Source organism: Mobula hypostoma, chromosome 4, assembly GCF_963921235.1.
Source record: "Mobula hypostoma chromosome 4, sMobHyp1.1, whole genome shotgun sequence".
Lineage (NCBI taxonomy): Eukaryota > Metazoa > Chordata > Chondrichthyes > Myliobatiformes > Myliobatidae > Mobula > Mobula hypostoma.
The window spans coordinates 41714569-41740015 of record NC_086100.1 but is presented as its reverse complement, the minus strand read 5'-3'; the positions used below and the strand labels follow the sequence as shown (position 1 = coordinate 41740015).

Here is a 25447-nt window from a genome sequence, read left to right as displayed (position 1 = left end):
AAGTCAGAAACTCATACTTTGAATGTTGAAAATCTGAAACAAAAACAGAACATTCTGGAAATACTGAGCCAATTAGACTACATCAGTGGAGAGAGAAACAGAGTTAACATTTCAGGTTAACAGCTTTCATCAGCTGTCCCTGTTAACAGAGGTTCCCAATCATCAGTTAGTGATAGGGGTGTATGGCATAAAAAAGGGTTGGGAATCCCGCTTGTTAATGAGGTTGGAAGTTTAAATTTTAGTGTTCTCAAATTGTAAATGTACTTTGGATCAGGTGAGAGGTATTGACCTGAAATGATAACTTGACTAAAAATTTGGATGGGAGCTAAATGTACAGAAATCAGTTTTGATGGTTTCCATGCATTTTCCAACTAATTGTGACCACTTTGATTAAATGTTGACCAGTTCAAAAGAATGTATCTTAGCTTACTTGTCTTTAAAATAGTATGTGATTCCATTGCACTTGACAAACATCATAAATTGTATGTATATCATCAATAACCCAGCAGTTCTTCCTACAAAGCATCGATAATGCTTTATGTATAATATAATGCTCAATCTGACTCAACAAGGATTACTCTGACTGATACTTTCCAATAGTGTTGTTTTGGATGAGATTGATGCAAGTTCACTTATTCTGCAAAAAAAAATGACAGTAACAAGTTATTAGGGTTACAAACTATAAAAATGAATAGAAAACTGCCAAAGTAAATCGGGTAAAATATTCTCCATGTTTTGTATTATAGCCACAAACTCGTGCATCCAAGTGAGACCTTGGAATTTGTTGGCATTGCAACATGCATTTGGCAACTTCTCCTAAATTCAGAACTTGCATTTTCTTCCTCTTGAATTGCACACGATAGTCAAAATTTCAGTGCTGAACTCCACAAAGTGCAGAATATACACATGCAGGAATCTGGTTGTTGGCACCTTCAAAATTTCAGTGCTGAACTCCACAAAGTGCAGAACATGCACATGCAGGAACTGGTTGTTGTCACCTTCTTCTTTGTTTGCAATATTCTTCTGCCATTTCCCGGTAAAATATATTGATCTTTCCACACATCAGGCGGGTGTATGTGTATAATACGTTCTGTACAGTTCTTCCCATTAATGGCTTTGTATGTTCATAAACCTGGCTTGATGTGTCCTGTAAGGTACAACAGGGGTTTATAACCTGCAATGGTTTGTTGAAATAGCATCAGTATTTTCCACCAGATCCTTTGACACTGAACAATATCCTATAGGATTTATAATGGCTTGGGGAGAATGTGCTAAAACTATCATGTCTTTCCAGAATTAAATCTCCAGACTGAAATTGAATTGATTCCATTGAAAATAAAAGAGCTGAATTCCAACTAAAACAGTAAAAGTACCAAATTTTCAGTCACTTTCTTTAGATAAACAAAATTGTCAATCAGGATGGGGCAACACATAGCTTAATATGATTTTAATGTATAACATATGTTCCTGCCTATTTTCTTCCATATATCTCACCTAAAATGCATGAGAAATATTGAAATCTCTTTTCATGAAGCAATCTCATAAAAGTGAATTAACCTTGGATTGTCAAAAACAATTTACTATGGCCAAATAAATGACAAACTGCACAATATAAGCAAGTTTCACCTTGAAATTCATTCTAGGCTGGTATTGTTAAATGATCAGTATAGTAACAGCTACTTCTGAAATTTGTTTCCACTGCTTAATATGACTAATTTTGAGTTGCCATTTTATAGTTCATTTCATAATATTAATTAAGGAGTAATTTCTACCTGAATTATCATGTTAACAGTAAAGCAAGTTACATTGTATTTGGTCAACTGAATGGATGTATATGTGTTTCTGAGACTAACACACCTCAAAGGTGTGATGGTCTCAGTGCTAAGTTAACCATGGGAGTCACCACTGAAGCCCTGTTCCTGGCAGATGCCTTGCCTGCCTTCGATGGGAGACAATCTGACAAAATTGAAATAACTGTAAAATCACTTAAATTTCTCAGATTTGTAGAAGCACTTAAAAACAATAAATAATTCAAAGGATAATTAAAAGTTTATCAAAAATAATGACATCAGGGTTAATGAAAACATATTACTATGAAGTATTGAAAAATATTTAACATAAAATTATATCACTAATCAGAGTGAATGGAAATTTCATTCCATCTGAATGGAATGAAATGGAAATTTCATTCCATTCAGATGAACGGAAATTCAATTCTGAGGCTGAACCTGGATTCCTCAGCATAATGTTGAGGAACTGTGCTGATCTGGTTCCATTTTTGTACTCTATAAGGTGCCCATAGGCAGAGCCAATCACACTTGTGCTGGCATCTGTTATTCAGCATGACCTACAGTTACGGTGGGTCCGTGATAAGTTTGGGACTTAGCCGAAAACAGCTGAATGCCATGATTCTTTTTGAAGCCCCAGCCACAGCCAATGCAAGTCAACCTATTAACTGTATTAGAAATAAATCGGGTTATATGGGACTGAATTCACAACAATATTAAGTACCACTGTACTTCTATCATTTTGTTTATATGTCCATTTGGAATCCATTTTTTCTAGTAGACAAGATCTCATATGCTGAAAAGCAAGATCATAGTTCCAACTATACACCTCAAATTCCAAAAGACCAATTTAGACTTTTAATAATAACCTGTATCTCTCCTTCCGGATCACATCTGTTAACGTGCTTGAACATGTTCATTTTTAATACCATTTTTTTTCAGAAGCTAATAGCCCACAATGATGCACTCTTCTGTACTAACAGCAGCCTTCTCTTTCCTCAGCCAAGCAAACTTTCTTTACTAACTCTAGACAGGAATGCACTGGGCCAAGTGTCCACATTGTATATTGACGTCACTCAATGTTCACACATTAACAACCTTTGGGTGTAACTGAATATGGATCAGGAGCAAAACTCTGCATCAAGTTAGTTAGCTAAAAATCATTTGCATTCTTACAAGGCAGTTATTGGCAAATTAATCACTCTGGCACTGGGAAGCTTGATCACAAATCAAAAGATAATTTCAAATTATCAATATGACTAAAAGCAAATTGCAAACAGATTGGATCAAGTGACATATTTCAGTTCTTTGCTAATTGTGCTGGTGTGTAATGAAGCACAGCCATCTTCATAGTGGTTTCTCACTATCTCTCCAGGGATAGGCTGGAGTTGCTGTTCACATCCCACACAACAGTAATAAAAGAGCCCCAGAGTTGGGCCTCTTGTCCAGTCCCACCTGGTGGTGTGAACTGCATCAAATTTCACCTCCTAGGCAAAGTGCCGGAGTATTATTAACATCCTCCTTGCCAGAGTCGACAATCCTAATTCACTAAATTAAGATTATTAGAACGTGGAAGCAAGTAATCTAGATAGTGTTCTTTTACTTTATAATTATATGATTTACAAAAGTTTTGCTTTGTTGTGAATAATGCAGAATGTGCATATTCCAGTTTTAAATGAAGAAAACTATTTTACAGCTGATAAGTTTGACATCAAATGATAAATTTGAATTCTACACTTAATCTCTCTGTTCGCTCTGGTAACATTTCAGTAACTCCTTTGAAAACTTTGGCTCAGGAATTACTGTTTGTTGTATTTTCCTGAAAGTTTTTTTTATGCTGTTGTAACAAGAGAATGAACTCTTTGTTTAACTAAGTTGGTGACTTCATGAAAGCAGTAGATATACAGTGTGTGTGTGTGTGTGTGTATATATATATATATATATATATATATATATATATATATATATATATCCTCTGCTATTTGTACTAACCATGAACAAAATAGCAGCTGCACATTGTACACTGTTTCAAAAGTTCAATTCACATCAATTTAAACAAATTTTTGAAGTAGATGGGCTATCAATTTGTGAATTCAATTCAAGCAATCAAGAATTTCTTCATCACAATGCCTAAAGGTGTTAATGATTTTATACATTGCACACTGGTACCGATATCTCTATCACTATAAACAACTACTCTGATTTAAAAGCAATGTTAAATATAAAAATGCAGTATGTTGGGAAAAATGCAAATCACAGTTCTTAGTTATCCTGGTTTTCATCACCTTAAGACTTATTTATCTTAATCACCTTTGCTAAAAAAAATCTATCTGTCACTGGGGAATATGCTAGGGTTCAGAAATTAAGAATTATTTTGCAAAAGTACTTAAAAATTGCTTTACATCCTCTGTTGGATTTCTGATCCTCTAGGGTTTTGAGTAGTTAAGCATATTGTCTGGCTGCTTTGTTTCTAAAGTAGGTTTTTAGTAGTAAAGTAATATTTATATCTATTAGCACTTAAAAGGATTTATAACAGCTTTCAGAAAAATAATTTAGCCCATAATTACTTGAGATTTCTGAAAAGAACGGAAACAAGAATTCTCTGGAGAAGTTATAAAGAAAGAAAATTGAGATGTTTTTGTCTGAAATTCTACTACCCTTTTTGTAAGTCCTCCAAACCTTGCATGGTGTCATTGTGCGCTTTGATAGGTATGATTTTCTTTTCTATACTTGTAGTAAATATACATCAGGAGTTGAAAACAGATGCTTAGCTCTCGGGTGTATATACCTTTCTAATGAGAATCGATGATGTACTGGTAAATAGAAGTAATAAATAGATCTGCAGAGAGCAACTTGCAAAGAGTCACCGTGCTCCATTTACCCATTTAGCAACTGCTGATGTTTTTGTTCGAGACTCTGTATTGGAACTGAGAGTAGAGAGTACTAGGAAACCATTCAATGGTCTTATAACTGCAGACTAGAATGTGTCCTTGAGCCCAGTGGGATGTGCTTTCAGGCTTTTGTATCTTCTGTCTTATGGGAGGGGAGAGGAAACAGAATGTCCTGGGTAGGTGAGGTATTTGATTATGCTGGCTGCATTACTGAGGCAGTGAGAAGTATTATCAGAGTCCATGAAATCTGCTCTGCAAATCAGCTCTTCTGCACTTGGCCTCGCTGGTGTAGAAGAAGCCACAATGGTAGTGATGAATGCAATAGATGCTAGAGGAGGTGTATGTGAATCTTTGTCTTCCCTGGAAATGCTGTTTAGGTCACAGATTGGTGGTCAGGAACAAGGTGTTAGAAAAGTGTTGCATCTCTCAGGGTCAGAGAGGAATTGGTCATGGGGAATGAACAGATCAGGAAGTCAGGGAAGGAGTTGTCCCTGTGGAAAGTGGAAATGGTTGAGGAATTCAAAGTAAGAGGACATGGGCTTAAAATGAAAGAGGAAATATTTGTAAAATATCTGAGGGGCAAATTGTTCCCACAGAGTGTGGTGGATAGATGAAATCAGCTGGCAGAGGAGTTGGAAGAGTCAGGGAGAATCACAATGTATAAAAAACATTTGTCAGATATATGGATAGGACGGGAATAGAGGGTTATGAATCTTCATATCTTTCAGCTTCCCTAGCATCTTCTCCATCATAATAGCAGCTACACTCACTTCTGTCCCCTGACACTCTCAAATTTCATACGTGCTGCTGGTGTCTGAATTATTAAGTTCTTCCACCATTTCTTTTTTCCTCATTACCACTTCTCCAGTGTCATTTTCCAACAGTCTGACATTCAGTCTTACTGAGTGGAAAACTTTTGCTGTCCACTTTTATATCATTTGCTAGCAAATCTTCATATTTCATCTCTTTTCTCCTTATTGTTTTTTTAGTTGTCTTCTGTTGGTTTTTAAAAGCTTCCCAATCCTCCAACTTCCCTCAAATTTTTGCTATATTTTGTATTCCCCCTGTTTTGCTTTTTTTGCTGTCTTTGATGTCCCTTGTTAGTCATGGTTGCCTCATCCTCCCTTTAGAATACTCCTTCTTCTTGCCTCCTAAATTACTCCCAGAAACTACAGTCATTGTTTTTCATCCCTGCCAGTGTCTCCTTCCAATCAACTTTGGCCAGCTCCTCTTTCATGCAAAAATTTACTCCCAACACCTTTCATCTGCAAATTCCTGATCAATCCTTGTGCATTCACATCCAGATCATTTATATGGATAATCAATAACAAGGCTCCCAACACTAACCCCTGCAACATATTATTAGTCACCAGCCTCCATTCTGAGAAAGAGCCTTCAACCACCAGCCCTCTGCTTCCTACAACTGAGTCAATTTTGAATCCACCTGGCTTAGCTGGGTTCCATGGGACCTAACATTACAGGCCAGGCTGCAGATCTTGTTGAAGGCCTTGCTGAAGTCTAAATAGATGACGTCCATCACTCTCACCTACCCTTTTGGTTGCCTCTTTAAAAACTCTAAAAGATTTATCAAACACAACTTTCCGCACACAAAGCCATGCTGACTCTTCCTAATCAGACTCCGTCTATTCAAGTGTTGATAGAGGCTCTCCCTCAGAATTCCCTGCAGTAACATGCCCACCAATGATGTCAGGCCGACCACCCTGTAGCTCCGTCTTGTTCTTTTCTTAAACAGCAGAACATTAGCTACCTTCCAATCTTCAAGAACTTCAGCAGCGGCTAACAGTGAAGTAAATATCTCTGGAACAGGCCTCCCTCACGGTCCAGAGATGTACTTGGTCAGGCCCTGGAGATTTATCCACCTTAATTCATTGTAAGGCTAAAAATACCTCATCCCTGATAATACAAGTATTCTCCAAAACATCATCACTCTTTCCCCCTATCTCTTGAGCAACCATAATTTTCTCATCAGTAAACACCTAGGAGAAATATTTACTAAAAATCCCACCCAGCTCCTGTGGCTCAAGACATTGTCAGCCCTGCTGATCTCTAAGGGGACCTACTCTCTCCCTCACATACTTACACTCCACCTATATAACCTGGGATTTTCTTCAACTTTACCTTTCAGGTCCAACTCATACCCTCTTTTTGCCCTCTTGATTTCCCTCTGAAATGCACTCTTAATCTTTTTTAATAACCCGATGTATGAATCTGTCTTTTCCTTGACTCTTTGATCCCAAATTCAGTTCCTTCTTGCCCAAATCATATTTTAGTTCAATTTTGTGTGGTTCGTCGCTCTCCAGAATCTCAGTTGAATTGCTTAACTTAAACATCAATGCAGAAAGGATATTCAAGGATGAACTCTTGCAATGTTGGCAGCTGAGTATGATTCTGTGCTGATGCAGTCTCTTAATTATATCTTCTAGCAAATGTTACTGAATACTAATCTGGAGTTAGGAAACCTAATTCATCTTTCTTCTTCCTAATCCAAAGTTTAGAGGTTTCAATGCCACGCTGACTTCAGCAATCTAACTGAGAAAAGGTGATATTCTGGTTTGTCCTTATTATTTATACAGTCTTTTCCATAAAAGTGGGCAAAGGAACTGAATGTTAATCTAGTAAGATAAATAAGAGAAAATATTTAAAATATTGCCACTAGTTTGAACAGAGAAAACTATTGATTGCTGACTTACACACTCTCAATCACTTTAAGTTCCCTGGCCCTGATCACCTCATTTTCTCAATGGACGTCCATTCCTTATGCACTTCTATCCCCCGTCTGGCAGTCCCTAAAGCTGTCCGCTTATTTCTGGCCAACAGGCCTAACCAATTCTCCTCCACTACCACCCTCTTCCATCTGGCAGGATTGGTTGTCACTTTCAGGAATATTTCTTTCGCTTCTCCCACTTTCTCCAAACCTATGGGCTCTAGCTACATCTGCATTTTCATCATCTATGTAGAAAAGCCCATGTTTCAAGCCTACATGGTAATGCTCCCCAACTCATTCTATGCTACATTGATTGTATTGGACTGCACTAAGGCTGAACTTGTCAATTTCATCAACTTTGCCTGCAATTTCTACACTGCCATCAAATTTACTTGGTCCATCTCTGACACCTCTCTCCCTTTCTCAATCACTCTATCTCCATTTACTGATATCTTTTACAAACCCACTGACCCTCACAGCCATTTTGACAATACCTCTTTCCACCCTGCCATTTGTAAGAATGCTATTCCTATTTCTCAGTACCTCTGTCTCCAATGCATTTGTTCTCTGGATGAGGCTTTCCTTTCCAGGTCATCTGCGATGTCCTCCTCCTTCAAAGAATGGAGTTTCCCTTCCACCACCATTGATACTGTCTTTCCGTGCATCTCCACCATTTCCCTCACATCTGTCCTAACCCCATCCACCTGCTACCATAACACAGAGTTCCCCTTGTCCTTACTAACACCCACGAGCCTCTGTGTCCAGCAGGTCTTTCTCCATAACTTCTGCTGCTGTCTACAATGGAATTGTACCACTAAGCGCATCTTTCCCTCCCACCCCCGACTCTACATTTTCCACAGGGATCACTCTTATGTGACTCCCTTGTCCACTCATCCCTCTCCACTGGTCTCCCTCCTGGCACCTATCCTGCAAATGTGATAAGTGCTACACCTATCCCTACACCTCCTCCCTAATCACTATTTAGGCCTAAAACAGTCCTTCCAGATGAGGCAACACTTCACCTGTGAGTCTGCTGAGGTTATCTTCGATAGCTGGTGCTCCCAGGTGAACTGCAATGCAGATTGGGGGACTGCTTCATCAAGCACTTTGCTCTGTCCACCACAAAAGCAGGATATTGCATTGGCCACCCATTTCAATTCAACTTCCCATCGCCATTCTGACATTTTAGTCCACAACCTCCTTTACTGCCACGATGAGGCTACACTTAGGTTGAGGGAGCAACAGTTCATATTCCATCTGAGTAGCTTCCAACCTGATGGCATAAATATCAATTTCTCTAACTTCTGGAAATGTCTCCCTCCTTCCCCTTTTCTCTTTGTTCATTCCCCATTCTGGCTCCCCTCTCACCCCTTCTCTGCCTAGCGCCTCCCTCTGGTGCCCCTCCTCCCTCCCTTTCTCCCATTATCACTATGCCCTCCTAACAGATTCCTTATTCTTCAGCCCTTTTCTTCTTCTACCCATTACCTTCCTGTTTCTTATTTCGTCCCCCCGTCACCTTCTCAGTCAACTGGTTTCACCAATCACCTGCCAGCTTGTACTCTTTCCCCTCCCTCATCTTGTTATTCTGGCTTTGTCCCTGTTCCTTTCCAGTCCTGATAAAGGGTCTCGGCCCAAAACATTGACTGTTAATGTGTGAGTGTGTGAGTGTGTGTGTGTGTGTCTGTGAGTGTGTGTGTGTGTGTGTGTGTGTGTCTGTGAGTGTGAGTGTGTGTGTGTATGTGTTTGTGACTCTGTGTGTGTGTGTGTGTGTGTGTGTGTGTGTGTGTGTGTGTCTGTCTGTCTGTCTGTGTGTTTCTCAAGATTTTCAACATCTGCAGAATCTCTTGCGTTTATGAATTGCTGACTTAACATCTTACCGGCACATCCATCAATTGCAGTATGTGGATGAAAGTTCTAGTATTCCTGTAAATCTTATCTAAGAGAGGTTCTGTAGAATTATTTGTGATAAAATGTTTTGCTGTCTGTGTTGCATTAGAAAGCATAATTAGGCCTGCCTTGATTTCTTCATTTTTCAGATGTTTCTGTAAAAGAAAATAATATAAAAACACTGTTTAAGAGACTTCTGGACTCAAGTTCACATTACAGTTTATAGGTACACAGTGTTATTACCTTGGCTCAAAAATACTATGCTGTTCTATTTGTGCCTTGCCTGTTAGCAGGTTTTGGCAGTAATCAGGCTAATGTGATGCCCAGTGAAAGTAAATAATTATAGCACTGTTGATTCCAGATTGGTGTTCCTCTAAAAGGTTGTGTGTTTTAATGTAAAATTATATAATGACATCTGAACCATAAACACAATACAACTATACACTCCACAATACTGGAAGTTACTTACCTCCCCGCAGTGAAGTGTTATTTAGATTTAATCCATCTGAAGGAAACTAACTAGAAAAAGAAATGACTTGCTATTATTATTTGCATTAAAATACTGCAGCATTTAGAGGAACTGTACAAATAGGCATCAAAAGTAGGGACTGATGGGAGCACTCAGGAAGAAACACACATTGGCAGGGAGCCGGGTCAGAACGACTGGTGAATGACTGTACAAATTGAGAAAATAAGATTGTTGAGTAGCAGAGAGAGGAAGGAGTGAATTGACAATTGTCCGTGTCAGGGTACATGACAAAGGTGTCAGGGCAACAATCACTTTTAAAAAATGGCTGTTGGAGACCAGAAGAAAAATTAAACACATTTTGATTGGAGGAAAGTATAGGGTGTCAGAAGTAGTTCTTTTACACAGAGAGTGGTAAATGTGTGGAACACACTGCCAGGAGCGGTGGTAGAGGCAGGTACAATAGGGAGATAAAAGGGACTCTTAGATACGTAGGCACATGATGAAAGAAAAATTGAGGACCATGTGGGGGGGAAATATTAGATCTTGGAGTAGGTTAAAAGGTTGGCACAACTTTGTGGGCTGAATGGTCTGCACTGTGTTCTACTGTTCGAAGTTTTATGTAAATTGAAACAGAGACATATATTCACATCTGACTGAAAGCCAAGGGTGGCTACCTGAAATAGTCATATTCAATATTAAGTCATGAGGGCTGTAACATAAGATGAATCAGAAGATGTTGTATTCTTTCTTGATCCAAGCTGTGTTTGCTTTCACCATTGTAGACCACATGATAGGCATGGAATACAACACACTAACTAAAGTGGAAAAAGTGCAAGGGAATTTCTGCTTCACATCGCAGGAGAGTTGGTCCTTGGATGTAAGAAGGAATGAGGTAAAAGGGCAGGTATTGCATCTTGACAATCGATGGGAAAGGGTGTGGTTGAGATGGAAGCATGGCGATGGGAGTCTTGGAGGGAATAGTTCCTTCAGAATGCTGGAAGTTAATAAGAAGAGAAGGCCTGTATGGTGGTGGATTTGTATTGGAGGTAACTGAAATTGTGCAGAATGGTCCATGGAATGTAAAGGCTGGTGAGATGGAAGGTGACAACAATGGGAAGACTAAACATATTGTAACTAGAAGGAGAAGTAATAAGAGCAAAAGTACAGAAAATAGAGGAAAAGTGTTAGGAAAAGAAAAGCGATTAATATTATGACAAAATTTGTTACCCTTTTCCCTTAGCTGTCATTTTCAATTATATATAGTTGAAAAGTAATTGAACAACTATAATTTTAACTTGTTTTCGGAAAGTGATTAAGAAATCCTTTGAAATTTATTTTATACCTTTATAAAATAGTAGCCGGCTGGTGGCGTGGTGGCATCAGCACCGGACTTCGGAGCGAAGGCTCCCGAGTTTGAATCCAGCCGGCTTCCTTGCACGCTTTCCATCTGTGCTGGGTTGAGCATCAAGCTAGCAACTCGGCCTCGTGAAAATAAGAAAGCCTGCTAAAAAAAAGGCCGTCATAACGGCGTCCCAATGACTCCACTCGGAGTTAAGGGCTTTCTTCTTCTTCATAAAATAACGTTGTTAATGTTAAGAAAGAGCATCTGTGCCATCCTTCAAATTTCTACATCAAAATATTAACAATTTGGCATCTGCAATTAAGTCCTGCAAGAAATTCTCATAAGTTATGTAATTGTTTTAAAAGCCCCAGATTAAATGTGATATATTTACTGAACAGGGGTACTTACACTTTTGGACCTCCATGCTCGCAGATTAAGACCAGTACTTGGAAGAGGAATTGCATTAGGAAATTGAAATCTTTGGTTACACTGAAGGAAAAGACAAAACAGAAAGGCTGACTAGGTTATTCTGGAAAAATAACAGAGGGTTAGTTGTATAAATCCATGCTCCCCACACTGAATTTTAGGTGCAAATCTGTAACAGTAAACTGTTTTCCCTTTTATCCCATTCTGTTCTCCTCCAAATTATTTGTTCCCTTCGAGGTGTATGGTTCCAAAGTCTTGTTAAAATACTCTGCCCTAAAGACCAATATTCATATCAGTGCCATAAAAATATCATCAGCCTTTAATGTTGCTCTTATACTTCCATTGTTTGCCCAAAAGCAGACCATATTTTGTCAATCAAGCTTTCAAAGGCCCATAGCAATTGCATCTCCTTGCATCTCAATCATTTTCTTACATTTTTGATGATCACTAACCTCTAAAATAAATTGAAGAATGAATTTTTAAAAGACAGTTGATTTGTGGAAAAATGGGCATAAATGCAGGAAAATTAAATGTACTTTATTAGTTGTGATAATCTGTTAAAACCAGTTAGCATATTTTTTCCATAGTGAAAAAGATGACAACAACTTTCAACTGCATAAACAGTTAATTGTTTTTCAAACAGTTTCCCAAATATTTAATTGTGACATTAAATTAGATCTCTGGGGTGTTTTATCTTATTGAATATCATCTTTCCTTTAATTCATATGCAGTTCATTACTCCAAACCAGGGATATAGCTGGTTTGGCTCCTGACATGTGCTGCAGAAATAGTTGAGTTGGGAACTCAAAAACAGATGGGCAGATGGCAAGCCCCAGTAGTGCTCTAAACTGGAAGAATTGGATCAGCCCATGATTGAATGGTGGAACAGACTCAATGGGCTGAAAGGCCGACTTCTGCTCCTATACCTTATGGCCTAAAGCCCGACGAGCAGAAAAAATGGAGGCCGCCAATCCTGGAATGGTTGAGCGGCAGGGCCAAAATATTCGATACTTGATGAGTCCATTGCATTGGAGACCTGTCAAACCAGGTACTGCTTTAATTTCAAGCAAAGCTTGTCTGCAGTTATAGAGCCAACATATTTGTACTCAAACCCGTCAGATTTGATCTGCTCAATGGAACTGTTAGCAAAGGCAAGGAGGCTATAAAAGGAAAATGCCACTTTTTTTTTTACTAGCCAGAAATTTTGAGGCTACAGGCAATCTGGATGTGGTTTGTGCACAGCAGCCACAAAGCACTGTAATGTAGTGGCTTTAATAATGCAATGGGTCTCTTCAGCTTGCAGCACTATTTGGATTTGTGTCCTTTTACTGGCAGTGAGCTCCTGGAAAATAGGTATACTGCATCTCAGGGAATTCAGCTGATTAAGATGATTTTGCATTGGAAATATAGGTTGTTTCAAGCTGAGTGCTTTATCAGAGCAATTTTTCTTTTGCCATTTAAAGTAAATATTGTAATATGTTTCTAAAGCAGCAGTCGGCAGAATGTCCCTTTATTTTGTCATCTGTTCACTAGTAAAGGCAAGTCATTTCTGGTACTTAATGACCAAGATAGGAACTACCATATTTAGAAAAATATAAATCTGTTGCTTTCTGATCATCATTTCTTAAAATTATAATAGTAATCTTCTGATTTTATGGAGGTATGACTGGATGATTTTATAGAAATGTGAAGTACATTCATTGCATTGTCTCCTAAATACGAGGGTTTTTTTCACATCTCGCATTATGTAACTGAAAACCAGGTTTTATTTTGTGACTTCTGTTTGTTTAAAGTTCAGGAACATTTTTTAATATCAATTTCCTTCCTGTATTCCTGTCTCATTTTGAAGCTGTCTAATTCTCTGCCGAAGTTCAAAGAATAACTGAATGCCTTCAGGTATTTAATTCAAGGATCATTTCTCATTTATGAGCAGCATGGGGACAACACAGGGAATCCCAGAATCTATAAACTGCTGGACGAACTCAATGGGGGAGAGGGATTGTCGACGTTTCATGTTAAAGGCCTGTAACCCTGAGAGTGGAGAGGGGAGTAGACAGTATAAGGAAGAGAGGGGGAGTGCTGGTGAGATGGGGGGCCCCAAGAGATTAGTGCACTGAAAGGGGGTGAAGGATGATGGGCGGGTCAAGCCAGGTAGGGAAGGTTTGAGGGGGAGGGGTGGAGTTAGGAGCCAAAGACAGGTGGATGATGGAGGCAGGCAGAAAAAAAAGACATGCAGTTATGTTTGAGGAAGGAAGGCGGAGGTTCACTCTCTCCCTCTTAGTTCCATCTACGGATAGTTCACCCACAGATATCTTCCCTCCCCACTTTTGCGAACAGGTTCTGTTCCCATCTGCCATTCACTTCTTCCCTAAAGAACCCCATTATCATCTCCCTGTCATGGTCTGGTCCGTGAAGTCCATATTCCAGTTCACGGTCTGGTCCATCGATCCTTGCTCCAGGTTTTCCTGTCTACCCTGTTTCTGTTCTTGTTGAGCTCTAATTGGGACAGCTGATGCTCATTGGGGCTGGCTGCATAAATACCTTCAGAGACCAGGGTGTGGCGGTTAGATTGTTCTTGTCCTTACTCCTTGTATCCCTTCCTCTGCCTTCTGTTTCCTTGCCTGAAGCCTTGCCGGTAACTCTCGCCTCGCCTGAAGTTCTCGTTTCGCCTTGCAATGCCTGAAGCCTTGCCTTGTCTTGCCGGTAACTCTCATAGAAACATAGAAAATATAGAAAATAGGTGCAGGAGTAGGCCATTCAGCCCTTCGAGCCTGCACCGCCATTCAGTATGATCATGGCTGATCATCCAACTCAGAACCCTGTACCTGCCTTCCCTCCATACCCCCGATCCCTTTAGCCACAAGGGCCATATCTAACTCCCTCTTAAATATAGCCAATGAACTGGCCTCAACTGTTTCCTGTGGCAGAGAATTCCACAGATTCACCACTCTCTGTGTGAAGAAGTTTTTCCTAATCTCTGCCTGAAGCCTTGCCTTGTCTTGCTGTCTTGTCCTGGAGCCACCCCGTACCTAGCTCCCTTCCTGTCCCTTGCCTCCATCGGGTAAGCCAGGCCATCTTGCCGTTACCTGCGGTTGGTTCTGTCCCTTGCCTCCGTCGGGTAAGCCAGGCCATCTTGCCGTTACCAACGGTTGGTTCTGTCCCTTCCTGTCCCTTGCCTCCATCGGGTAAATCAGGCTGTCTTGCCGTTACCTACGGTTGGTTCTGTCCCTTCCTGTCCCTTGCCTCCATTGGGTGGAGATCTGTGCCCTGCCCAGGAGTACCGCGCCCTGCCCAGGAGGAGCTTCCAGTCTCCTGCAGCCTTGCCTCGCCCTGCTCAGAAGGAGCTTCCAGTCTCTTGCCTCCAGCCTCCAGCCTTGCCTCGCCTCAAGTCTCCTGCCTCCAGCCTTGCCTCGCCTCGTCTTCTGCCTCCAGCCTCACCTCGCCTCAAGTCTCAAGTCTCTAGCCTCCTGTCAAGCCTCGCCTTAAGTCTCAAGTCTCCAGCCTCCTGCCTAGCCTCAAGCCTGAAGACCCTGGCCTCCTGCCTAGCCTCAAGCTTGAAGACCCCGGCCTCCTGCCTTCTGCCAAGCCTCGCCTCTAGTCTCCAGCCTCAAGCCTGAAGACTCCAGCCTTGTCCTGCCTGCCAGCCTAGCCTCGTCCTTGCCTAGTTCTGGAGTCCGAGCCAGAGGCAAGACCCAGGTACTGGGTCCTTGTCCAGTCTCTGGCTCAGAGTCCAAGCCCGGGCTCCTAGCTCTCTTGTCCAGTCCTGTTCCGGGTTCCCGGTTTTTGTGTCCATGTCCTTGCCCTCACCCTGTATCCTAGTCCTGTCCCTAGTACTTCAGTGTCTGTGTCTTGCACTTGGGTCCATCCCCAGCCACCGCCTTATGACAGAACGATCCAGCCACCCATGGACCCAGCGACACAGTCACTGTTATTTTCCTCTTGCCACCCGGGGATCCTTTCTGTTAAATACCCTCCCACCCGCCCGGGTTGTCCATAGTTTGGATACCCTGTTTGGTCGCCAGGAGGCTCCCGTGGAGCGGGGGGGCGGGGGGGGGTGGTACTGTCACAGTCAGGTCCGAGAAGTCCATATTCCGGTTCATGGTCCGGTCCATCGACCCTTGCTCCAGGTTTTCCTGTCTACCCTATTTCTGTTCTTGTTGAGCTCTAATTGAGGCAGCTGATGCTCGTTGGGGCTGGCTGCATAAATACCTTCAGAGACCAGGGTGTGGCGGTTAGATTGTTCTTGTCCTCACTCCTTGTATCCCTTCCTCTGCCTTCTGTTTCCTTGCCTGAAGCCCTGCCGGTAACTCTTGCCTCGCCTGAAGTTCTTGTTTCACCTAGCAATGCCTGAAGCCTTGCCTTGTCTTGCCAGTAACTCTTGCCTTGCTTGAAGTTCTGTCTTCCCTTGCACTGCCTGAAGCCTTGCCTTGTCTTGCTGTCTTGTCCTGGAGCCACCCCGTACCTAGCTCCCTTCCTGTCCCTTGCCTCCGTCGGGTAAGCCAGGCCGTCTTGCCATTACCTGCGGTTGGTTCTGTCCCTTCCTGTCCCTTGCCTCCATCGGGTAAGTCAGGCTGCCTTGCCGTTACCAGCGGTTGGTTCTGTCCCTTCCTGTCCCTTGCCTCCATCGGGTAAACCAGGCCGTCTCGCCCTTACCTGCGGTTGGTTCTGTCCCTTCCTGTCCCCTGCCTCCGTCGGGTAAGCCAGGCCGTATTGCCGTTACCTACGGTCAGGGACGGTGCTAAGGTGGTGCTAGCTGGGGCTATAACCCCAGCAGAAATTGCAATAGCTCCACCATAGCACCACCAAGAAATTAACTGCAGCTGCTTTGTTTTCTCTGTATAGTTTTGAATACAGCTTGTTTCTCCAGTTGATCTAGTGAAACAGCGCCCCCAATTACCATAGCACCCACGCAGCAATAAAGCGATAAACTCTGTCAGATCCACCCTACACTTCTGCTTATTCGTTCGTTGTCAATGTCTTGCCGTTGCTGTCCTCAGATCAGTTAAGCTGATCTAAGATCACTTAAGGTGGTGATGTCACTCACTTTCACTCACGTGAGAGATTGATAGTATACATCCAGGCGTAGATCCGTGGTCTCGCGAGACTAACGGATGCCACACGTGCATATTGTTCTTTTGCAAGCTAGTGTCAACCTGGCACATGCATTATTTTGGCCGGCGTGAAAAATGGATCGATTTTTAGTCAGAAAACGACCTCATCCAGAGGAATCAGTGGTGTCTCAGCCTGAGCCTGTCTTAATTGAAAGTGACATGCAGAAAGGAATAAGTGGGGATGAGGACGACAGCAGTTCATTGAAGGAGTGTGAGGGCGAAGTAGAGGAACAAGAAATGGAGCGGGATTCAGAAGAGAACTCGGATGAAGCTGCTCTTAGTGCGAGTGGGAATACTGTTAGCGATGTTAGCCAGCAGCCTGAGGAAGGACCCTGTCGGCCAGCATTGAAAAAGTACCCTTCACAACAGTTTGGCAATCAGCAAAGGAGTTTTATTCGTGGCTGGTTTGACCTGTACTCCTGGCTGGAATATTCAATCACAAAAGATGCTACATTCTGCTTCGCATGCAGGCATTTCCTGTGTGGAGAACATGGGTTCCATTCTGAGTCTACCTTCACTGTCACCGGTTACCACAACTGGCAGAAAGCTACAACAGCTTTCAAAACCCACCATGTAAGTGCAGCTCATAAGTTTGCGATGGAGGCATGGGCCGAATTCAGATTGAGAGAACAAGACGGTTCAAGACTGGGAAATATGCTTGATAAAGGACGTGCAAAGATTGTCCAAGAAAATCGTGAGTATTTGAGAGTATTGGTTGAGTCTCTACGCTATACTACATGCCAAGGCATTGCCCAGCGAGGACACTGGGAAGAATGATGGATCTGGCAATAGGGGAAACTTTGTTGAGTTGCTCAGTGTAATTGGGAAGTTTGATAAGACTGTAGCTAAAAAAAAAAGAGGACAATCCTGGAAATGCAAAAAACATCCATCACGATATCCAAAATGAAATTATGGGTATTATGGCAGATATGGTCAGACATCAAATAAGTGCAGAAATCTAGGAGGCTGGACATTTTGCCATCAAAATGGTGGATGAAAGTAAAGACTTGAGTAAAAAGGGGCAAATATCAGTGGTGGTGCAGTATTTGAATAACGAAACAGTGCTTGATGAATTCTTGCACTTCACTCCAGCAGAAGGGTTGGATGCAGAGTTGCTTCTTAAAAGCATTGCACAGACACTCGCCCAGTGTGTTATTGATAAGAACGTGTGTATAGGTCAGTATAGGTCCTCATGCGAACGGAGTTTCTCTTGCCTCAGACGCGTCAAAAACTACTTAAGGAATAGCAGCGGCGATGCTCGGAACAGCAACTTGGCTCTGTCGGCCATAAACAGCCGGAGGACCAAGGCACTTGAGATCCAGAAAATCATTGATTCTTTCGCCACCAATCACAACAGATGGATTGTGCTTCTCTGAAAACATTAGTGGTGAGTGCAGTTGATTTTTTTAAAAATTTGGGCCAAGACTAATGCTGATTATTTTTACTATTATTTTGTGGTGGATACCCCATAGTCCTTATGTTTCCTGGAAATCCTAAAATATTACATTTACTGCTATTAAGCCTACTGGTTTTGCTTAGACTTCCAAGCGGTGATTCTGTTGTTTTTGTTTAAATTCAATAGCCGAATTAATTGAGGTATTGCATGGTCAGAGTACGATTTGTCCAACTCCTGGTAAAGCCTTGCATCTGTTGTTTGCTTTATTTGACTTTAATAACGGTGTATCTTTTGGCATTGCTGTCTATGTAATGCGAATAGCAGTGGGTTCATGTTGTGCTTTTCAGTTGAAAAGCATGCATTTGACGCTGATTGCGGGATTGGTGCGTGATTCACCTTGTCCGCTGTTGCTCAGATGCTCTGTTTGTTTTTTTTGTTTATGCTCCATGTAGCCCAGGTTGTCTCCGATGCCGTTGACACTGTAACAGTTCACTTCTATATTAGATCTATCAATTGCTGTTGCTTGTGAATCAACAGAGGCATTTATAGTAGGCACATAATGCTTGAAACTGACTTTTTAACGCCACGCATCTGGCCTTGCGAATACATATTACTATACAGTGCATCCCTCAGCACCATCACTGAATCATTTTGCCCCTCTGTAGCACCAGCAAGAAAAAATCTCTGGCGCCGCCACTGCCTGTGGTTGGTTCTGTCCCTTACTGTCCTTTGCCTCCGTCGGGTGGAGATCCGCACCCTGCCCGGGAGTACCGCGCCCTGCCCGGGAGGAGCTTCCAGTCTCCTGCCTCCAGCCTCGCCTCACCTCGTCTCCTGCCTCCAGCCTCGCCTCACCTCAAGTCTCCTGCCTCCAGCCTCGCCTCAAGTCTCAAGTCTCCAGCCTCCTGTCAAGCCTTGCCTCTAGTCTCAAGTCTCCAGCCTCCTGCCTAGCCTCAAGCCTGAAGACTCCGGCCTCCTGCCTAGCCTCAAGCCTGTAGACTCCGGCCTCCTGCCTAGCCTCAAGCCTGTAGACTCCAGCCTCCTGCCTCCTGCCAAGCCTTGCCTCTAGTCTCTAGCCTCAAGCCCGAAGACTCCAGCCTCGTCCTGCCTGCCAGCCTAACCTCGTCCTTGCCTAGTTCTGGGGTCCGAGCCAGAGGCAAGACCCAGATGCTGGGTCCTTGCCCAGTCTCTGGCTCGGAGTCCAAGCCCGGGCTCCTAGCTCCCTTGTCCAGTCCTGTTGCGGATTCCCAGTTTTCGTGTCCATGTCCTTGACCTCACCCTGTATCCTAGTCCTGTCCCTAGTACTTTATAGTACTTCAGTGTCTGTGTCTTGCCCTTGGGTCCGTCCCCAGCCACTGCCTTATGACACTCCCTTACTTATCAGATTTCAGCACGGGTAGTCTTTGTGTCCATGATTATCACAATCAAGCTGCTGCCTTCATATTCACCACCCCTCCCCCAACCCAGTCTTCTCCTTTACTTGTCTAATTCTATCATCCACCTACCTCTATCTCACCACTCCACCACTTCCCCTCCCTGTCCCCTCCATGGTTTGACCTGCCTCCTGCATCCACCAATCACTTCAGCCTCTTGTCTCATCACTCCCCCCCACCCCGCTCGTAGTCCCGACACAGAGTGTTGACCTAAAACATCAACCATTCCTTTTCCCTCACAGATTCTGCTCGGCCTGCTGAGTTTCTCCAGCAAACTGTCTGTTGCTCCAGACTTCAGCATCTGCAGTCTCCTGTATCCAGAACCTATCTTCATTTATTATGCTGAATATATTTACAGTGCCTGCAAGGCAGGCTGAAGAGCAATTAATCACAGATATATGGCCTATTTCCTTTTCCCACAGTGAGGGATATCCCAATTTATTGCATTTTATCTGGATTTCGATCCAGATTACATTGCATTACTGAATAGAGGAACCATTCTCAAGAATAGCAACTGGCCTATAACAGCCACACAAGTGGAACATGTAAAAGGCTGTTGCCTTGTGATATTTACTTGACTCCTTCACTGCAAGAGGAACAGAAGCACATTCCTTTGGCTCGAAATGGTCTTCGTCAATCATTTGCCCTGACATGAATAAAAGTTTGGACAGCTTTGTCTGTAATTCTCAAATAGTCAACTCATTCCTCTGGTTATACTTTCAACTGTACAGACTGGATAAGCAGTTCCCACTCACTTACTCTCAGGGACTACCCCAAATATGCAGAAGGTATTAATTTAGCTCCTGTGCATATGATATCTTGAGTTTCGATCCAGCCAAAATCTGAATGTGATTTATTTCAGACATTTTCCACCAGTCTGATGTGAATTTCTTGAATTCCAGCTCAAGGTAGCTCCGAGGGGAACATATGAGTATTCTCATTCTGGGGGCCATTTGAAGTGCATAATTCTTTTGCATGTATGATCAGTTTATATTCTATAGTCACAACATTGTTTGAAAAGTGTAGCACAAATAGCTACTCGAGAAAGCAAGTTGTAAAGCTGGGAGTAAATTTACTCAACCACTTTGTCCATTCATAGATCATAATTAAATGATTTTTGATGTTCAATTTTAAGAACATTGGCTCTAGGGGGGAAAATTAGCTAAATTCCTTGAGTATCAGTAAATCCAACTCAAGTATGAACAATTCAGATTTTTTCCATTCCATAGAGAAGTATTCATTCTGGAAGATTATTCTGCTCTGTCCAATTGTCTCATTGTAACATCCACATAGAAACCCAGAAAAATGAATAATGATCATCTATCCAGGTAGTTAAACAGGGTGGGAAAATTCAGGACTGATCTTCAAATGGTACATGCTGGAAACACAGCACATCAGGCAGCATGTGTGGAAAGAGTTAAAATGTTTCTTGTTGAAAACCCTTTATCAGTTCTCAGTGTTTCCAGTATTTTCTATTTTTATGAGTAGATAGGAAACTCTAGTAAAGTCTAGCTGACATTCTTCCCTCTAGTGCAAGGACACTGAAACAGGTTAGCGTGTCTATGCCCTTATTTTGGTTGAGAATGTCAGGAACAATATCACATTTTTAGGTCACAACCCAGTTCTTCGACAAAAGGTTTTCACTGTAACTATTTACATCATTATGAGTCTATCATTTATTTCTTTATTAATCCCATTACTGCCCCCTTTTGTTAGTTGATCATCCCTGTATTCCACTTTTCAACAAGTACTTGTTTACCATCTCCTGACCCCCTTATCATTTAGCTTGGCTTTGTACATGCTTAAAAACAGAGGCAGGATTTGCCTTTAGGGCCGTGCTATAAATGCATTGTAAAAATGGCCGTCTTTGAGCTCCATTTCTTAAGAATAATAACAGCAGAAACAATAAAAGCAGAAATAGACAAGTTGGCCTATCGTGTGTGCTTCACCATTCAGGAAGATCATGGTGACCTTTCACCTCAACTGCTCTTTCCTGCACTTGATTCATAATTCTTCATTCCCTTATTATCTAAAAATCTAACAGCCCCATTACCCCTCTCCTTATTTCCCTTCATCTCTGCCACCATTTCTTCTGACCCACACATATCAGCTCCATCAAAACCCTTGTGATAAACATCTTTATTCTTTATTCTTTATTCTTCAGCAGTAATATGAAGCTATCTACTTGATAGCTCTCTGTTTTCTCTCCTTCCTTTAATAAAATACAGGGTTACATTTGTCATCTCCTTAAATGTGGGAACATTCTAGAAATATGGAATCTTGGAAAATGGCAGTCAGTGAATCTGCTATCTTCATAGCCATTTCCTTCAAACCCCCCCCCCCCCCAAACCCTGGGATGTAGGTCATCAGGTCCGGGAGATTCATTGGCCGCTTGGTCCGATTAATTTCTACATTGCCAATGCTAACTACTTTCAGTTTCATGTGCACACTAGATCTGTTGCTTTCCAATTTTTTTTAACACATACATAAAATATTTCTTTGATTTCCCTGCCACCTCCTTATTCGCGTATAAAGTCTGCTATCTGTCTGTTTAATACATATGACCAAGGTCAAATTTCTGATCCAAATCTGTCACCTTTACCAGTTCTAATTGGAGGTTCTTGATTGGAAACTCTGGGTTGAGCTGTGGGATGCAAAATAGAGACAGGTGCTCAGTGCACACTTTATTGGGTACTTCCTGTTTGTAGCCTTCTGCTGCAGTAGCCCATCCATTTCAAGGTTTGATATGCTGTGCATTGAGAGAGAGAGAGAGACCGACCACTGTTGCACCGTGGTTATCTGAGTTGCTGTTGCCTTCCTGTTAGCTTGAACCAGTCTGGCCCTTCTCCTCTGACCTCTCTCATTAACAAGGTATTCTCACCCACAGAACTGCTGCTCACTGGATTTTTTTTTGTGTTTTTCACACCATCCTCTGTAAACTCTGGAGACTGTTTGTGAAAATCCCAGAAGATCAGCAGTTTCTGAGATACAACCCTATCCTGGATCAACAATCAACCCACCGTCAGAGTCACTTAGATCATATTTAACCTCATTCTGATGTTTGGCTTGGACAACAACTGAACCTCTTGACCAGGTCTGCGTGTTTTTATGTATTGAATTGCTGATTAAGTATTTGCATTAAAGAGCAGGTGCACAGGTGTACCTACTAAAGTGGCCACTGAATGAAGATCTAGTCCTCCCCTCTTCCTCAAACCAAAATGTTTTAAAATAAGAGTTTGGGGACACTCCTGCACATATTTGTTCCATAATAATACGGATGAGTTCACCTCATAGGCTGTCTGATTTAATTGCCTGTACAGGACCCAGGAAAACTTCAGCCGTTTCCCCCTCCGTAGATGTTGCTGTTGAAAACATTCAATCTTCTCTGCCGTTATTTCATATTTCCACCACTTATCTTTTTTTTTGTTTCTGAGGACTCCGAAAGTACCAATGTAGTGTAAAATAGGTGCAGGGTTTTCACCCGAAATGTCGACAGTTCCTTTCCTCTCAGATATGCTGAGTTCCTTCAGCAGATAATTGTAATATAGATTAATTCTCACAAGCAGCGAGAACAAAAAAAGATAATCTTTGTCATTGGTGCCAGTTGAGATAGAGGCACGGTGACTGGATAAAAATCTGGAGGCATTCGCTATCTTCGCTTACTGACGTACCTGGAAGAGGCTGCCGCTGATCCCACTGACCCCACTGACCCCGACACGGGTCAGCAACACGAAGGCGCCTATGAAGGCAACTTACTTATAAACTAGAAATATTTCCACATAAAACATGTACAAAAAAATAAAAACGGAAAAGGCGGGAACTGGCGATAAGGCTGTTAAACTGCACAAATATTGCTGAGCTAGCAGATGTGTCTGAAACAGTTCTGACAGATGCTTCCGCGACATATTGAACTTGAAACACAATAAATAAAAATATACACATACAGACAAATGGAAAGATGAAATTGCGAAACTGAGTTGGAAGAGTGTTTTATAAGAGCTGTGTGCATATATTGGTCTGATTCCCCCCCCCCCCCACCCCGGGCACATCTTGAATTCCCTTAATCTGGGGACGTGTCTTATCCCACATATTTCTTGCTTCCCTCACCTGGTTCGCATTTTAGCAGCTGGCCATTTCTAACATTTCATATATTTTACAGGCACTTAAAAATCATATTTATTTTGGCAATTACGTTTGAGCAAAGGAATGTCGAACCCCTGTGCTTTTCCAACAATCACAGCGCTCGGGTTTATTTATCTAAGTTTCGTTTGTTCAAATGCAAGAGTTCCCGGATTACCCATCATATCCTTTGGGGAGAAAGAAAAATCACACGTTGCCCCCTTTCCGATTACTTTAAGCATCGGACGTTTAAAACTCCACAGTCTAACGTAAAGCACGGAATCTACCCACTCAAGAGCTGCTTAAAATTCACTGTCGGTGCAACATGTGGGCACATGACAGCTTGGCTTGATTTCACACCCTTTTCCTTTCGCACCAATATCATTCACTGTTAGCTGCAATGGGTTCTTTTAGAAAGCGCTTGGGACATTGGAGTAGCGGTTCTGTCATAGATCACATTAAATATAACGTACAGCTCAGTGCAGAAACTTGCAGTAAGTGCTCTTACCGAAGCCTTCAATAGATCTTTAGCTTCCCTGATATATCGGTCCATTACGCGACTATCACATAGAGGGCGTAACAGTATCATCTTTGCAAGTCTGGTCTGTACTAGGCATGTTACGAGGAGCAAAAGTCCTGCAAATCAAATTATAAGGGACAGTTAGTAGCCCTTGATACACTTTCAGTTATTGGTTTTTATAGTACATTCATTCTTTGCACCGTGCAATCTCTGGGCAAGCCCGAGAGGATTGCAAGATCCGGATGAAATCCATGAGTTTCCTCTGCGGTGCATTAATTGAACAAACTAATTAACAAAATGCAATTCTCTGAATGCTACTCCATTAACAACAGCAAAAAGAGAAATACCATCTTAACCGTACAAACATTTTCCAGATACTTACTATTTAAATCCATAACCAGCGAGTTCTATTTTCCTCTTCTCTTACATGCCTTGATCCCGCTTGTCTGAATCTGTTTTCCATTTATATAATGTGCAAGATAGCAAGAGTCCCAAATTTCACAGGAATTTTTCTTTTGCGTTGAAAGTTAAGAAGACGATTTTAATCTTATCACTTATAATAAGTTGTGAGACTTCCGGTTATTGAATTGTTCTGCATATCTGAAACAGAGTGACATCTCGACAAACTTCGTGATCTCACTAAATTTCCGCGACGTCAAGCGAAGAGATCAAATACGTTCCCGCTTATATGAAGCAAGCACATCTCGAAGCTAAGTGGATACTTTTAACATTTAACAGATTGGAACAGTCTTCCTTCCAAAGTCCTTTTAAGAAATCTTTAGTTCATTTCAGCACTGCAGATAGCTGCATGCTAGTCTCTGTGGGATTTAATAGCAGTGTAAAGCACATCTCGGCATTTGTTCCACTAAGTAACCCATAGGTTTAATATACCGGGGAAACTTGGAATGGGTGGAAGGATCCAAGGAGCGGTAGAGCATGGTTGTTGCGTTCTCCACAATCCCACAGCTGCAATTAGTGATGCCTGCCGTTTGCTCTGCTTTACTTCGCTGTAACTTATTAAAGCAAGCGCTTGCCATTTAGTTCTACAAGTTGATACTTCTGTCAATGTAAGAATAAACCTGTTTTGGTCATAGATCTAACGATGGGGCATGCTATATCGAACATATGGCACTAATTTTCGTACTTTCGTCTAACTTACTGGTCAAATTTTAAGACAGATTTTCGTTAGTTAGTTGAACCTAACTTCTCTCCTAGACGTGTAATCCGGCAAACATCTGCTGGCGAGCATCTGCTGGTGAGCAAAATAAACTTGCCATTGATCAGGGTTGCGAAACTGTGGAATTCAGTATTGAGGAGGGCACATGGGATTTTTACTGCTGGTTG

The 25447-nt window shown here is 42.0% G+C and overlaps 1 protein-coding gene across 1 annotated transcript; it reads right to left on the bottom strand.

Moving 5' to 3' along the window:
- Positions 1-628: 628 nt before the first annotated feature.
- On the bottom strand, positions 629-24565 carry LOC134345930 (erythropoietin-like). The gene is made up of 5 exons (XM_063047281.1): positions 24486-24565; positions 24092-24219; positions 11510-11590; positions 9281-9445; positions 629-637 (listed from the first exon to the last, which is right to left on the bottom strand). The coding sequence occupies exons 1-5, from the start codon at positions 24496-24498 to the stop codon at positions 629-631; spliced, it is 396 nt and encodes a 131-aa protein (XP_062903351.1). The 5' UTR covers positions 24499-24565.
- Between the last annotated feature and the right edge of the window lie 882 nt (positions 24566-25447).